At 37.6% G+C, this 17,734-nt stretch overlaps 2 protein-coding genes across 2 annotated transcripts; one reads left to right on the top strand and one right to left on the bottom strand.

Moving 5' to 3' along the window:
- Positions 1-12,154: 12,154 nt before the first annotated feature.
- Positions 12,155-12,710, bottom strand: L3040_007367 (uncharacterized protein; the record flags this gene model as incomplete). The annotated part of the gene is made up of 3 exons (XM_066154830.1): positions 12,155-12,197; positions 12,350-12,466; positions 12,610-12,710. The coding sequence occupies 3 exons, from the start codon at positions 12,708-12,710 to the stop codon at positions 12,155-12,157; spliced, it is 261 nt and encodes an 86-aa protein (XP_066010722.1).
- Positions 12,711-17,105: 4,395 nt separating this feature from the next.
- L3040_007368 (uncharacterized protein) lies at positions 17,106-17,468 on the top strand (the record flags this gene model as incomplete). Its single annotated transcript, XM_007297546.2, has 1 exon — positions 17,106-17,468. The coding sequence occupies one exon, from the start codon at positions 17,106-17,108 to the stop codon at positions 17,466-17,468; it is 363 nt and encodes a 120-aa protein (XP_007297608.2).
- Between the last annotated feature and the right edge of the window lie 266 nt (positions 17,469-17,734).

A 17,734-nucleotide genomic window follows, 5' to 3' on the forward strand; every position in this document is an offset into this window, starting at 1 on the left:
CGTGCAAAAGTCGTTCGAAGCGTGAGACGTAGATATAGAGAGCGTTCGTACTTTGCTTGCAAGCAAGCAGCTTATCTTTAGCTTCTTGAATTTTGTTTGGATTGTCGTAAGCGAGAGCGAGCTGATCTAGAAGAGTATTGTAGTCTTAATTGCCGGAGTCTTGAGCTGAGGCCAATTGAGTCAAAACTATTGCTTGGGGACCGGGTTTTATATTGAAGTAAACGTAATAGAACTGCGCAGTGGGTCCGCCAAGAGCCTCACCGTCGACAAGAAGCTTGGCCTTGATTGAGGGGAGCCAGGTATCTTACCGCTGAACCGTACCGTTGAACTTATCGGGATCAGGAAGGACGCATTTGCGCTAGCGAAGGGCCATTCGTAATTGCTTTACGAAGGACTTCAATTGAGCGATTCTCGTAAGGGGGGAAGGGCCGTCGTCTTCGTGGGAGGACATGGTGGTGGAAATGGGGGGGGCGTTTGAGTGTCGGAAACGCTAGGAAAAGAGTAGGGAAGAGAGTTCGTCTTGCAACCGAAGTGCAAAAATTGAGGGAGGGAGCTCTTTTAGGTCGGAAGAGCTGAGGAAGAGGTGAGGTCGTAAAAAAGACAATAATCTGTAAGCAATAAATGAAGACCGTGGAGCACCCAACAAGTAACTCACTCCGTTCTTGACAATAATCAATAACAATAAGCTGTAATACGACGACCTAATCGAAGGACTTTGTATAATGTGACGAACTGATGAATTCTGACCTTAGAATACAAAGTGAGGAGAGGAAACAGGAAGCTCGGGGAGCTCAGGAAGGTCTATATACATGGCTGCAGGCGCTAGGCCTGGACGGGTGATCAGCTGACTGCAGGTAACAAGGCAGGCTGTCACACTTTTTTGATTATTCGGTTTGAATCTCCGCCGATTATTAATATAAAAGCTCTCGTTGATCGGCCTATAGCTTAGCCTTTCGAGCTTCGGCTTTAAATAACAACTTGAAAGTATAATTTGCGCGCTTTTTTATTAAGGCCGAGTTTTTGCTCGCTTACGGTGTTTTTTCTTGCTTTTAGCAGTCTTAAGACACTTTCGCTTTTGCTTTTAGCTAAAAAGCTAGCGAGACGTTCAACGGTATAATTCGAATTATTAAAGTTTATTAAATCGTTTCGTAAAGCAATTGCTTTTAGTGAAGACGTATTTATAAAGTCTCTAATTAGAGTTAAAGCTCTTAACGTTTATGCATCGCTCGAATTAAATAAAGTCGCATTCTTTAAGCTTTAATTAAATCCTTTTAATTTAACTTTTATAAAGTCTAACGGCTGCTTACCTTTTATATTAGCTGCATTCGTCTCTTTTAAGCAATCCTTTGTAACGTTCTTTATATCAAATAAAGCGTCTTTTATTTAATTAAAGTTCTTAATATCTTTTAATTTAATAACGATGCTTTTAATCTCGCTAATTAATTAGCCGACCGATTTTTCTTTGTTTTTAAAATAAAATCGAGTTTTATCGAACGTTACGTTGCGTATGACAATCATTTTATTAAGCACAAAAACATAGACTTTATATATATTAAAAGCTATATATCTAACTAAGTAATTTATATATCCTTTCGGTTTGACTTTAAAAGCTCTTTTATTACGAAAAACTTTTCGATTCTTAATTATTAAGTACGCACGAGCGCTATACGCAACCAAACCGCTACAATCTAATTTTAAATCGATATCGATCTTTATAAAGATCGCCGGATCGTATTATTTAAAATATTATTTAAACTAAAGCTATAGCACTTCATTCGGACTCTTTATAAAGCTCTTCGCTTTCGATATTATATTATAAAAGTAAATAACGGCTAATATAATCTCAAGCCAAAGCTTCTTTAAAAGCCTTGCTTCTACTTTTATTTTAATAAACCGTTTTATTACTTCTTTCTTAGCCTTCTCGGCTCTTTTATTAGATTCGTAATTAAAAGATAATAAAAGCTTTAACTTTATCTTAACCTTCTTCGCTTATTTTTAATATTCGATAAAGCTGATAACGTTAATTACGATTACCGAAGAATCGTTATTATAGCGTATAATAGCTATTAAAAGACCGTATTTGCGTCTCGTTTATGCTTTAAATTCTTTTAGCACCTTTATGACCGTCAATTGCAACTTATCTTTTAATATAAAGCCGAATAGCTTCTTATTATATTCATTTTTAATTATTAATAACTATTTGCTTTCGTTAAAACCGTTAAAAAAATCGAATAGATTTTAAGCGATCTTATAAAATAACTTAGCTATTTTATTATTTAACGTACGGCGAGATATAACTTATTAAGCGTGCGTAATAGCATATGCTTTATATTCAACCTTAATGATTCTTTTAAGTCTTACTCTTTTAACGTTATAAGCTAGCGCTTCGAGCGCTTCTTTGCTTAAATGATTTGTTCGTAAATGCTAAAGTATCGATGAATCCTTTTTTAAAGCTCGAAAAACATTACTTTTTTAAAATTTATAACGTGTTTGCAAGCGCTTTTAAATTGTAAAGAATATTATTAAGCAAAAAGAGCTACTGTGGAGGGGAAGAGCTCCGACATATACCCAACGTCAAATCAAGAGATATATGTGAATATAGCCATAGTAGAATCGTAAGTGAATAAGGGGAGAGAAGGAGGACGATCGAAGGACACTCGAATGTGTGCTGTAAGTACGTGTGTTGTATTGTATAGTGATGTGATGCTGGTTCAGGGAGGAACCAACTACTCGTCTATATAAGAGCTTGCACGTGACCTAACCACGTGCTTAGCAGGGCCAGAGCATGCAGCGCACCCACGTGACAAAGGTGCCTAGCATCAGTACTATATACATGGACAAAACAAATACAGAGCCGCAACTCCACCACACTACGAATTAATTAAAGTAAAAAATAATTAAATAGCTTATATTTAAAAAACGTAAAATTAAATTTCTTTTTTAACTTTCTTAATACGACGCTCTCTTTAACCTTTCCGTAGCGGAAAGTTGCGTTATATCTTAAATATTATACGCTAGCTTTGCTTAAAAGAGCTTTTAAGATAATATTAATATTAAACTTTTTAACGATAACGACGTTGTTTAACTTTAAATCTTTTGTCTTAGCTTTATTTAATCCGTTCAAAGCTCTTTTAAAGACTTTAGTCTTTCGCCCGACGATTAAAAGACTACTCGTTCTAGCTTCGATAAAGTCGGTTAAGCGGGAGCGCTAAATTGACCTTAGCATTAAGAGATTCTTATCGTTAATAAAGTGAATAGCGCCGCAATTATCGAAAAGAATACTATTAAATAACTAATGCTTATTATTAACCGTGCTATAAAGACTGTTAAAGACAAGATTATCGAGCGTACTAAAGAGCTTAAAATCGATAATAATTGCTAATACTTTTTTAAAGTATTTTAATTTATCGCTATTATTCGATTGCTTTTTTTTGCTTTTTAAGACGATCTTATCGACTTGAATTTGTGCTTAACTTTCTTTCGTAATCTCTTTTCGAAGCGCTTTGAATTTAAGCTTTTAAAGCTTTTTTTTTATAACGACGATATCATTTCGATTCAGCTTTAAAAATCTACTTTCGTTAAGACCGTTAAAGCAATAGCGAAAGACTTTACACTTGATTGCATCTTAATAGTATATTCTCTTTTTAAAGCACGAGCACTTAAAACTTTTAGCAAGTCTTTTAAAGCTATTGAAGCGTTTACCGGACTGCTTAAAAGCAGTATCGTTAACTTTATCGCTTTCGAAAGTGCTGCGAGTCGTTTGATTTTCGAAAGTAGCGAATACATTAAAAAAGTTAAAGTTTAGATTGCTAGTCTTTTCGTTGACTTAGCTTTCGTACTAATTAAAGTAATCGTAAAAGGTTCGCTTTTAAAACAATAATAGCTTGTCGTTTCGAATGACTTTTGCGAGCTTTAGCGACGCTTAAGTTAATAATTATTTTTCGCTAATAGCTTTTAAAAATGCTTTTATCGCGAATATGCTCGTCGTCTCGTAAAGCTCGTTTATCTTCGCTAACTTATAAATAGCTCGATATTCTTTAATTTAAACCGCTAAAAAAACGCTATTTTGCTTAGCTACTTGCAAAGATTTATTATAATCTCGTACTATCGATAAATTAAAGCTCGAGTCAAATAAACGGCATATTTCTTAAAGCTTTTTTATTAAGAATTAAATAAAAGTGTTATCCTTTTTTATAACCGCTAAGATCGCTTTTTCGAGAATAAAGCTCTTAATCGTTTATCTAATCTAATTTATAATTTAATTACTCTTATTACTTAAGATCTTTTAATTGATTATAGCGAAATTGTATTCTTTTATATTATCGTTATACGCTTTTTAAACGTCTTTAAACTCAGCTTCGCGTAATCGTAAAAGTCTATTAAGATCGTTTGCAAAAGCTCTTAAGTGCTATTTATCTTAAACCTTTCGTTAGCGGTCTTAATTTTAAAACTATTCGTTATTAAGCTCCGTTATTATCTTTATAATAGATTTCGTTTTTAATCTGATCTGCTCGATAGAAAGAGCAAATTCCTTTACGCTAATACGAAGAGCTGCGTATTGTTTTATGCTAAAGCGCTTAATAAAGTATTTATAATTCGTAATCTATTTTAAAAAGTCGCTACGACTTATAAAGTTCGTTTTATTAATTAAAAGAACTTCTTTTAATTTATCGTTTATTATTATAACAATTGATTTTATAACTAAAGCTTTTGAAAATTAATTAGAGTTCTTAAAAGTAGTAAGTGTTAGTTATAAAGAATGAATATAATTAAAAAGAATAGATTGCAAAATGAAAATTATAGCGAAGTAGCGTTAAAATGACTTGCAAAATCCGCTTTCGATTAATTCGGAAGTTATTAAAGACTAACTGAATAGCTCGTGAATACGAATGTGGCTCTTAATTATAATGCTTACTAGTACTAAGATCAAAAAGAGATTTTATAGATTAAATAAAGCTTAGTATATTCTATTTAAGAAGCTCGTCAAGATCTATGTACATGTACTTAAGAGCTCTAGTATGCTAAAAGCGCTACTAAGCGAGGTCATATGACATATTACATATAGCTTGGGTAAAACCATGCCTGTTCCGCACAACAAAAGATTATTACTATTGAAATAAGATTGTTTTGATCGATTATTTTAAAAGCAGGTAAAGGGTTATTTAAACCGTTAGCTGAGTTTGATAATCCGATGACGGTCCTTTTTTTAAAAGACGATTCCAAGAAGTTGTTAGCATAGCTAGCTAGTAGATTATCTTAAGCCGATACTTAAAATTGAATAGAATCCGAAAACAAACGATTTAAATTATTTAAATCGTAGCTAAAATCAAACTATTTTTCAATCGATTAAAATCGTCGTTTTATTAAAGCTCGTCTTTTCGTTAAAAAAGATTATTACTATTGAAATGAGATTGTTTTGATCGATTATTTTAAAAGCAGGTAAAAGGTTATTTAAACCGTTAGCTGAGTATGATAATCCGATGACGGTCCTTTTTTTTAAAGGATGATTTTAAGAGGTTGTTAGCATAGCTAGCTGGTAGATTATCTTAAGCCGATACTTAAAATTAAATAGAATTTAAAAACAAACGATTTGAAAATTATTATAAAAATCGTAGCTAAAATCAAACTATTTTTTAATCGATTAAAATCGTCGTTTATTAGAGCTCGTCTTCTCGTTAAAAAAGATTATTACTATTAAAATAAAATTGTTTTAATCGATTACTTTAAAGGCAAGTAAAAGGTTATTTAAACCGTTAGCTGAGTCTGATAATCCGATGACGGTCCTTTTTTTAAAAGACGATTCCAAGAGGTTATTAGCATAGCTAGCTAGTAGATTATCTTAAGCCGATACTTAAAATTAAATAGAATCCGAAAAAAAAAAACCGATTTAAATTATTTAAATCGTAGCTAAAATAAAACTATTTTTTAATCGATTAAAATCGTCGTTTATTAAAGCTCGTCTTCTCGTTAAAAAAGATTATTACTATTAAAATGAAATTGTTTTGATCGATTACTTTGAAAGCAAGTAGAGGGTTATTTAAACCGTCAGCCGAGTTTGATAATCCGATGACGGTTTCTTTTTAAAAAACGATTTTAAGAGGTTGTTAGTACAGCTAGTAGATCACTTGAGGCCGATACTTAAAATTAAATAGAATCCGAAAAAAAAAAAAAACCGATTTGAAAATTATTTAAATCGTAGCTGAAATAAAACTATTTCAATCGATTAAAATCGTCGTTTATTAAAGCTTGTCTTTTCGTTAAAAAAGATTATTACTATTGAAATGAGATTGTTTTAATCGATTAAATAATCGTTTATAAAAGTCGGTATTTTTATGAAAAGATCGTCTTATAGCCCGTCGTCTTAAAGCCGTCTTTTTAAAACTTATGGTGACAGATGGCGTATACCTAGGTAGGTGGAGCAGAGATCAAGGGTCCAAGAGATGGCGATAGAAGTGTCTGATCTATTCAGGGGAGCACGGGAGCAACTGTAGATATGTACATGTGTGGTACGTGGCCTCTAAGGAGCTTGGCAGGCACGTGCAAGGGAGCACGTGCAAGCACGTGAGGAGCACGTGTGCAGACCACACTGTGCAACAAAACTTGAAACCGTTCCGCGGAATGTAGATTAGTAACCGGGTGATTTCTATTTTTTTACTCGGTTAGACTTTTTGAAAGATCTCGATTGCGCTGATCTATATATGTATGCGTTTAGTTCTTAAATATTAAAGCGTTTATTCGTGGTTAAGTTGTTTTTTGCTTTTTTTTATATATATATACTACGTCGCAGGCGTAAGTATTACCCCTCGAGGGTATGGAAAACAGGGGGTTTAAAGTGGAAACTAAACTTTTAAGGCACCCTCGAGGGGTAATACTTAGGCCTGTACCGTGGTAAGTTTGAGATGATTGGAATAAGAAACTTGCTTGCTTGCTTTAAGTGTGATCGAAAGCTTACAAGTTATAAAGTTAATATGCATTGATTATTACGTTTTTTTCGTATGATTTTTCGTATGATTTTTTCCGTATGATTTCTCGTATGGTTTTTTTTTTTCGCATATTTTATCGTATGTTTTTTTTCGTATGATTTTTTTTTATATGATTTTTTGCGCATGTTTTTTCGTATGATTTTTCGTATGATTTTTCGTATAGTTTTTCGTATATCCTTTCGTATGATTTCTCGTATGTCCTCTCGTATATCTTATCGTATGCTATATCGTATCTTGTCTCGTAATATATATATATTATTATTATAATAATAATAATGTTATTATTATTATTATCATATCCCTTAATCAGTCTGAAAGGCTGTATGTAAGGAGGCCCCACCTAAGCGAGCCGACGATTACCGTTTAGCGGGATTAGGTACCTAGGTACCTACCTACAAGCGCAGCAGCATGCCTCTTCTTCCTCGTCTCATGCCCTTTACGTCTAAAGGTCTACCTTATGCAATTGATTAGTTAGTTATTTAATTAGTTAGTTAGTTAATGAGGTAGGTGGGTAAGTAATTATTTAATTAGTTAGTTTATCAATTCCCGATTTCTTTTTACGCGCGCTAAGTAGACTCTTGCTCAGCTATGGATTTTTTTTTTTTTTTTTTTTTTTTTTTTTTTTTTTTTCGAATCGGTTTGGTTTCGTATCGCTTCGTATCGCTTTATGATACTTTAAGATGCGATAGAGCGATAAAAGACAATAGCGGGAAGAATAAGAATAAGTATTCTTTTTCTTAAAAGGGCGAAAGAAAGAAGTAAAATAATACGAGAAAAAAAAGAAAAAAAGTAAGAATAAGTAAACCCTGATTAAACAAAATCACAACCATCCAATATCTTTTTCTCGACTTTTTTTTTAAAAAAAAAAAAAACTCGCTCGGCAAAGCTTCTTTCTTTCTTTTATTTTTCGAATCGGTTTGGTTTCATATCGCTTTATAATGTTTTAAGATGCGATGAAGCGATGGAAAAGAGTAGCGGGAAGAATAAGAATAAGTATTCCTCTCTTAAGAGGGCGAAAAAAAGAAATAAAATAATACGAGAAAAAAGAAAAAAAGAAAGAAAGAAAGAAAGTAAGAATAAGTAAACCCTAACCAAACAAAACCCTAACCATCCAACATCCCTCTCCCGACTCCTAAAAAGAGTCTTGCTTGGCAGAGACTTTCTTTTTCTTTTTCTTTTTTTTTTCTTCTTCGATAGGTTCGACGAAGAAGAGTATCGCGAGCCCTTTCTTGCTCTGCTCTTTGAAATCTGCTCGGTGGAGCTTTAGCGCATGCATGCATGCATGCGCGGATCTGGAAAGGAGGTCTTTTAAGATACATATATATATATATATATACCTACTTTCTTGCCCGACTAGTTGTCTTTATTTCCGATTTTCGTTTGTTTTTTCGCTTTTATCGTCGTCGGGGGTGCGAGATAAGATAAGATGTTTAATTTTTTTTTTTTTTTTTTTTTTTTTTTTTTTTTTTTTTTTTTTTTTTTTTTTATTTTTCTATTTTTTTTTTATTGTTTTTTTTTATATAAATTTTTTTTCTTTTTTTTTTTATAAAGACTTTATTTTTTCTGGAAATTTGGAAAGGCGTTTTGATTGCGTGTTGCGTCTTTTTTTTGTCTCCCCCGTGGTTGTGGTTGTGGTTGTGCTTATTGTTGTTGTATTGTGGATAAGTATTAATTAACGTCGAGCGAGCTTTGCTTGCAGCCGGCCGCCTTAGGACCTATTGTAAAAGAAGCGGCGACGTGCTAGGTAAAAGAATTAGAAACAAAGTACTATCCAATCAAGAATCCAAACCACGTAAAAGAAAAGCTTTCTTTTAGATGGCCCCGGATCGCTAAGCTCGCGCTATCGCATACCCCCATCCTTTATAAGCTTTAAAAGCGGTTTAAATTGGTGCAGCGCGGCTGCTTTCGAGTATGCTTTTTCTTTTTACGAGTAAGAAAGGTTGGACATATTTATATATACATACACATATATATATATATATATATATCTTCGTTGAAAGAAAAGCTTAAAGAGTAAATTATAGCGTACGTAAACGTGTGTTAGTATCGATGTAATATCGAGATGATTCGCGGCCGGACCGGAGTCAGCTGAGAGGCCTTTTCGAAGGCGCAATATCATAGATCGTCTTGAACCTTTTCTTTTATATCTTTTTTACTTGGGTTTTTTTTATATATCGTCAGTCTTTTCAGTATTTTCAATCGAGATGTCCGTTAAGTACCGTATAGATCGTGGTCGGCGTAGTGGTCTAAGTAATAAAAGGTGGCTCGTTCGGATCGCTAGTAAAGGAAAATCTCTTCGAAAAGGCTGCTTTGATTCAATTTCGGCTCTTTGGACTCTTTTTGCTGCTGGAAAGAGAGATGGGGTTCGTAAGGGGCATTTCGTATAGGTGAAGAATCGTGTGGCCCTTCGGGGCTTGATGGTAAGTGGATAGGTAGGACCTGGGGTAGGTAGGTGAATAAGTAGGTAGGTAGGTGGGTAGGAATGTAGGTAAATAGAGCTGTGTATACATACTTACATACTTACTTTTAGCGTTTCCTCGGTTAAGTCAAGGTATTTGAATATATATATAATTTTTTTATTAGAGCGGGAAAGAAGGAAGAAAAGGGAAGGGAAGTAAAAAGGGGAAGAAGGGGAAAGAAAGAAAAGGAAAGGGGGGGCTTGATAATAGGTAGGTAGAAGAAAAGAGCTGTGCATACTTACTTACTTATTTGCCGTACTTTTAGCGCTTTCCGAGTCAGGTCGGGTGTTTTTTTTCTTCTTTTTTTTTCTTTTTCCTTTTTCGTAAGTGATTGAGTAAATAGTGAATAAGTGAATAAGTGAGTAAGTGAATAAGTGAATAAGTGAATAAGTGAATAAGTGAATAAGTGAATAAGTAAATAAGTGAATAAGTGAATAAGTGAATAAGTGAATAAGTGAATAAGTGAATAAGTGATTAAGTAAATAGTGAATAAGTGAATAAGTGAGTAAGTGAATAAGTGAATAAGTGAATAAGTGAATAAGTGAATAAGTGAATAAGTGAATAAGTGAATAAGTGAATAAGTGAATAAGTGAATAAGTGAATAAGTGAATAAGTGAATAAGTGAATAAGTGATTTAGTGAATGAATAAGCAAGCATCTTATTATCTTTGGTTCTTTTGAGCTGATATGGAAGTATAGAAGTATAAAAATATAGAAATATAAAAGTATAGAAATAAAAAAGTATTAAAGTAAAAACGTAAAGTGAAAAAGTAAAGATATAAAGAAGTGTGGAAGTGCGAAAGTGGTGATGAGTGATAGGATAATAAGATAGTATGGATAGTGATGATAATGATAATGAAGGTAAGAGAAATTTTAATTTTATAGCTTTTTTTCTTCTTCTTATTTTTATTATTATACATATATATACATATATTAAGAATAGAAAGCGTTGGAATTCAGTAACTGAACTTCATTACTTTGTTTGTTAGATGGATCGATTTTACTTGAATGAAGATAGATGTGATATAATGCCCTCGTGTTTTTTTTTTTTTTTTTTTTTTTTTTTTTTTTTTCCCTAAAGAAAGAAAGGAAAATATGTTTATTCCTTCCATTTTATTTATGGGTTGGTCTTTGAGATATTTCTTCACCGACCTCAGATGTATGTGTGTGTGTGTGTCTGTATGGGCAAGTAAGGTGAGAGGGAAATGGGCTACTTTAAATGGTTAGCTAATTCGGTTTGATGATAATGATGATAATCTATTTTCAAGAGACAAACAGACGGACGGTGCTAAGAAGTTGTGTTAGTTGGTCGGTTGGTTAGTTGGTTAGTTGATATAATAGCTGGCTATCTAGCGAGTGGATTAGATTCATCTCACTTAGGCCGATGAGACTTGAATTAAAGTTAAACGGGTGATTGGATTGGATTATCTGAAAAGGATTTGATGAGATTTAAATTGCTGATAGATTGTTATCATTGTTATTATTATTATTGTACTTGTATTTGTTATTGTTACTGCGAACGTTAGGCGGGTAGCAAGCTTTGCTTGCGGCCATCCTGGGACCTTTTGTAAGGTACGGCAGCGACGTGCTAAATAGAGGAATTACATATAAAGGATTATTTAATCGAGAATAGTCACTACGTTAAAGGAAGAAAGGCTCTCTGATAGATAGATAGCTTCGAGTTTTCTATCTCGCGGTATCGCAAACTCTTTATATAAATCTTTTGAAAGCATTTCACATTCGTGCAGCGCAGTTGCTACTATTTATCGACTAAGCGTTTTATTTTTAAATAAGTTAGATAGGTCATAGAAAATAAATGTCTTGTATCGGAGGAAAACTTGAAAAGCACTTTACGACGTATATAACGAATATAACGGATATCGATATAATGTCGAGATAATTCGAAGCCGGAGCGAGGTCAGCCAAGAGGCTTTTTTCCGAGAGCATGATAGATATTATGGATCGTCCTGGACCCTTTCTTCCCCCCCCCCCCCCTTAAAAATACTTGCATTTTCCTTTCCTTCCATCGCAAATCCCTTGTTTCTTTTCAGCCTGAATGCTCGTTAGGCATATAGATCCGTAGTCAGCGTAGTATTCAAGAAAAGAAGAAAGAAGAAGCTCGCTCGTAATCGATCGATCGCCGGTACGAAGAAGAAAATCTCTTTGAAAATTCGCCGCGTGTCGATTATGATTTGATTTCGGCTCTCCAGACAAGACTCTTTTTCTGGCGCAGGAAAAAGAAAGAGAGCTGGAGGTTCGTGCGAGGAGACCTCGTATAGCTAGAGAGTCATAGCCCTCTTGATTCCCTGAGGTGTGGATAAGCAAGCAAGCAAGCTGCTATGTAGGAGGCATACATCTGTCCGCTACCTGATACACTGTACAATCGTTAAGAATAACTAACGGTGTACTAAAGAGTAGATAGAAAGGAGCTACAAAAAAAAAGAAAAAAGAAAGAAAGAAAAAAGAAAAAAAAAACCAGGGAAAATGCGAAGACTTTCTTTTTCGCGAAAAAGCTTGGTATCATTTTTATCATAACTGAAATTCTCTCGAAACCCGTACGAAGGAGAGAACCCCTTTCATCATCATCATCATCATCATCATCCATCTTTCCTTTCATAATAAAGCAAAGGAATCAATCCCCAGCTCAGCCTAGCCAGCTAGAGCCGTGCCTGCGTGCCGTGCCTTTCACTCTTTCCTGCAGGCCGCACGCATCTCAGTAGTTCGTGCAGGCGCAGAATTTCGGCGGGCATCCGAATCTATAGTTTTTTGCTTAGTACATACATACACACATATACATACACACATACGTATCTATACAGCTCACTTGAGAGAGAAATCCTCCGCCTGATACAATAGTTACCGAGCAAGGGAGGAAGGGAAAGAAAGAAAGAAAGGGGGGTCTACTTACGCGGGACCGACCACGCAGCCTAGTTTTCTCTCTTTTGTACAGTCTAGTCCTGCGGCGCCGCAGTTGTTGGTTTCGCAAGGGCCGGTGTAGACGGGACCCGGGACTAGGGTGTCGTACCTGTTGGAATTGAATGGTGTTAGTTGGGTGGTAGGTGTGAAGAGATGGGGGATAGTCTGGCTCTGGTGGCGATTGGGAGATGGAGTCCTGTGAGAGGGAGAGAAGAGGGATTGAGGGAGGGGGGGGGAGAGAGAAAGACTAACACAGAGCAATCCAACTGCCGCATTTCCAACGGGACAATAGCACCCAGAGCGATGTTGGAGAGGGAGACGACGAGGGCCAGATGGATGTTGGGGAAGTACATTTCGTTTGTTGTTGTTGTTGCTCTTGAATATTGGGGAATTTTGTATACAGAAAGGTCTTGTCTTGCTTTGATTTGCTTCCGAAGAAAAGGGTTCGATACAGAATCGAGATACTGAATGGTGCCGGACGAAAAGACGGAGGTAAAGGTCAATTTATATACCTCTCAGAATGAAGAAAGGGAGCAGGAAAAGATCAAAAAGCTAAGCAGCCTTTTGAGTTTTCTTGATATTGTTGTCCGAGAGATGTACCGGTAGTTGCATTTCTTTTCTGCACAAGTACCGTGATAAATCTTGCTACAGGGTGACTTTGACTTTTGGCCAAGGATGTCTAACTGGTTTAGGGCTGCCTTTTCTCCGCAGCTAAAAAAAGGTAAGTACGTTGTAACATTCCAAAGTACGTACAGTCTGCGGCTGAGATTCCTTGACTCACTGCCGAATCGCCGACACAGGATCAACGCAAATCTAACTCTGAGCCGAAGGCGCATTCTCGACCTGAGGCGTGTTTCAGCAGGTTCTGCAAGAGATGATCTACAATTGACAGGGCAAGATAGTGGATCATAGAGCTGGGCGATTTGAAGTCATCTTTCCAGCAGATCCAGAAAGGCGTAGAGGGTTACGCAAGTATCATACTAAGTACATATAATTTAAAAGACAAGGGTTGATAGTAGCGGTGTCGAGTTTTAGTCGCGTCTAGCGGGTTGGCAAAGCTAAAGAGTTGCATACTACAAAGAATATAGGAAGCATTTCAGGCCGATGCTGTCGACTGCGCCCTTCCCTTTTAAATACAAGAGTTGATGGGCGGGCCGACTCGCACTTGGCAAACGTTACTACTCATTCTTTATCTCGTAGGGATGCTAAAATGTGCCGCTGGGCTTACTTACCGATAGGCTTTCTTACCTTATGCATATACAGTAGATATAATAATTCTATCGAAGAGAAGTGCAAGCAGCGGTTATTCATTGTTTCTACGGAAGACAGAGGGAAAGAAGATAAAGTCCTCCAATTTTTAGCGTTCGCTAAAGGCCACTAAGACGCCTTGTTACTCCCGCCTATTGACTGATACCGAAGTTCTTCAAGGCTGTTAGGGATGATAAGTCACGGTCTAACTTTATCTCTCTTTTACTGCCTTAAGTGCAGCTATAATCGTGGTTTTCTGCTTCTTCCTTTCGATTTGCCAATACTTTGGCATTTTAGCAGGGATTCCCTACTAGATCGTAGATAAGAGAATAATAGCATTTTCTCACCGATCCAATCTGATAATAAATGTTATGACTCTCTCGTTATGCGGCGTTGGAAGATAACGCACTGGCTATAATCGTGCTTCGAAGACCCCTATCTGGGATATGCCGGATCGATTTACTTTTAAGAGACGTGGCGATATAAGACTACAGATAGACATATATCACAAGTCAATTGCAGAATTTTCTAATGTATCTCGTAGGCTTATTTGCTATTATTCCACAAATGTATAGATGATAGGAAATCTCAAACGGCGTTCGAATACCATGTATCGATTGAATGAACCAGCTCAATTATTGAAAGAACATTATTTTTAAGCTTATCATTTATCGGTGCCCTAAAACACGACTAATGATCCAAGCCTTCAAACCCAAAAGTATTGGAAAAATCGGGTTCACCACTATTCCTGTACTGGGATTAGCCTCTTGGCTACTCCCACGGTATATAGCTCTCAGCTCCCACCTTCTAAAATCAACTCTTTCTGAGTCCTTGGTTCTATCATAAAGCGACTTATGGGGGGGGGAAAAAATAGCATCCGGAATACTAAGGCTTTACGTATGTTGTTTGAGGTTACCTATTCCTCACAGTCAAGTTCTTGCACAAGCCATTCAAAGCCCCCACCCTGGACTTGGGGTTATGTACTGCGCCATTCTACAAAAAGTTTCGAAAAAAGACTATGGTGGAGTATTTACCAATACTGAGTATGGTAGAATGGATATTAAAATCATTAATAGTGCGAATCACTTTAACTAGACCATGAGCAAGTCCGGAACCCGCCAGACGTAAACCAATACTAGGATAACTGCCTATCGAGGAGAGCCACGATCCACTCTGAGAAGCGTACGTAAACAAAGTAGAATTTCAAACCGCTACATCCAATTCTGGGACCTAACCAAGTGTTCACAAGGCTCTTTATTTCTGTAAACCAGGTCTGTTTGCGCATACCACCTAAACAGAAAAAGGGCTTATAGTAGTACACACGCCTGTGAAGTCGCGTTTCCAAGGCTCGAGATTGGCTTTCCGCAGTTGGCAATGTCACATAATGCCATTTGGAGTAATTGTCGGTAACCTCCAATTTAATTTGCGCTTATTAATTACACTCGGTACGGTACGGGGGGTTGGTTCAGACACGAGTTCTGGCGCACGACATCAATTTCCCCTTCTCTACCCACGGCCCTCTTCTATCTCTGAATCTCTGCCTCTTCTTTCTAACGTTCCAAGTCTGGCTCTGATGACAACGTTTGGTTTTGAACTTGTGTATACACAGCCTCACTTCCAAGACAGAAGCCGAGCTTATTATTACATGGTTTCCGATGCACGATGCCGCCTTTCGCGCTTTCTTAATTATGAGGTTTAATTCTATGTTATTTGATGATCGCCCGGGAACAAGGTTCCAGGGGAGTGGTACCTGGGTGTCAACGCAGCAGCTGTCGTCACCTATCTGTGCCATGTCATAAGCTAAGAAGGGGAATATGTATGAATCAAGCTCTCGGTTTTCTTGGAAAATGTATGTCGGTACTGCGAAAGCGGTGGGAGCATGTTGATTGGTTATCGAAGGGAGGCTGGGGGACAGTTTGACTGGAGCAGAGGGGGCTGGGTCAGAGTGACGCGAAGGAGAAGACTTACAACGCGGTCTCGACATATGAAGAACTTCTATTATTTTGAAGAAAGATCCTATGGAAGCGCGAGGGTGAGCAATCGGGTAAGTTTTCGATATTGAGAGACCGAATATTAGCTGACTAACAACAGAATCGATCTTTGTCCACAGAGCGCTCTGAATCTCAGTCAATATTTTTATCTGAACCGTTTGTTTGGAGGCATATACGATCCTGGCACACACAATGCTATATTATTCAACTCTAATCGAGCGCCAACTAAGCCAAAGCATGGAGTCCTGACCAAACTTCAGAGCACTTCCAGCTATCAATATCATTTCAGCCATTAATATCAACGGTTCCCAGTTCAGAGCCCGAGTCTATTCTGATCAAGGAAAAAATTCTTGATGCTGGGGAACGATGTCGGACTTCGGCATACTATAGAAGAACATATCAAGAGCAACAGAGCTGAGTCCTGTACTAGCAAAAGCCAAGATCTCTCCAAGTCACCATCCGCGCTTGATTGTGCTCGCAGCTTTTGAAATCAAGATGACAGGAAGACACGCTACGCTCCAGAATAGTTATTTCGAGACATGCGAAAACCTATGCACGCTCAATAGTGGCGTGCATCAGTGAGTCGGTTCCCTCGCCTAACTTCTTTCGCGAGTCTTCTCTGGCTGAGCATGCCAACTCATGATTCCGTCTTCGATGCCGTAATACGAGTTTGGACATGACAGAAACAATACTATCGTGATCGACGCATGGCGGACCGACGAAGGAACCCGCTCCAAGGTGGTCGGTCAGATTTTCACATATCACGTGTCGTGCATGACAGCAGCTTCTGCAGTCAGATTTCGAAATAGAACAGCGACTTTCCGAAGACATTTGCTAATGCCAATATAAAACCCTACAGCTGTACGATTCAATCGAGTGTCATTGGGCTGATCATGCCATCCTCAATGACTTTTTTCTCCTTCTACGCAAGTGGCAGGCTGAGCTTTCGGGCTTATGGGTTGTTGTTTTCCTGAGCTGAACATAAGCTGAACAGGAAGATAATGAAAAGGAGTAAAAATAGAACTCTTCCCTTCCCCCCATTTCGTATTCTCCTTCACCGATATTCGTTACGAGGGGCAGCTGGTCAGCCAGCTTTTTTCCTCGTCAGATGCGCAGCCCATCAATCCTCAACCTTGCACATTTTATTCTCTGGGTTGAGTGGGAATCAGCCACTACAATCCTCATGTTATGGTTGCGCGATTTGTCAAGCAGACTCGGGATCTCAGTCTACATCTCAGTCTAGAGAGAGATCTTCAATATATAAACAACCGGGATATCCACCAAAAGAATGCATCCTCGTCTTCAACACTCATCTTCAATACTCATCTTCTCAACACTCATCCTGAACACTCATCCTCAACACTCATCCTCAACAATCATCTTCAACAGTCATTAAACATCAAGAATCACTCATAAAATTCATCAAACGCTAGTTATATATTAATCCTCCGCCTCAGCTACTCCAACTTCCAAACACAACATACCAACCACCTCCACCCACAAAGCAAAATGCAGTTTACCACAATCCTCTCTGCCGCTCTCCTCGCCGTCGTTGCCTCCGCAGGGCCAATCATTCCAACAACTACAGTCCAGTTCTCCAACGAGGCTTCCGGCCGCAATTTTAACGCCGTAATCCCCTTTGGCGTCACTCAAAGCGTCGCCACTCTCCTCGCCGGCTCCCCTCTCGACAGCGGCCACACCTTCCTGGCCACCTCTTTCTTCCTGCAGTCCAACTTCCAGGGAGTCCAGTGCTACTTGCAACTTCCCCAATACACTGCCACCATCAGCGAGCAGCACACCTACCAGGGCTTTGCTCCGGTCTCTAATCCCCTGGACCTCGTCAACGCCCAGATCACTTGCTACAAGTACTGAGTGCTCAGCGATGGCTTATTTTGGCTGGTAGATCCTTTTTTGGTTCTTCTTTTTTTGTATGGCGCGCGCTGAATTTGGTATGAGCTCGAAATCTGGGTGGGGGGGAAGGGGGTATTGGTGTCTTGGCCTTGTTCACGGAGGATAGCATCGGCTGGAAAAGGTTGCATTTCACGACTTGAGACTTCGGGCTCTCACACACCTTAATTGCATAGTCACTCACCAATGAACTATACTGCGGAGCTTTACTTTGCTTTTTCCTGCTCGTC

The sequence above is a fragment of the Drepanopeziza brunnea genome (assembly GCF_022702325.1).
Source record: "Drepanopeziza brunnea f. sp. 'multigermtubi' strain 214-2 chromosome Unknown ctg13, whole genome shotgun sequence".
NCBI classification, from domain to species: Eukaryota; Fungi; Ascomycota; class Leotiomycetes; order Helotiales; family Drepanopezizaceae; genus Drepanopeziza; species Drepanopeziza brunnea.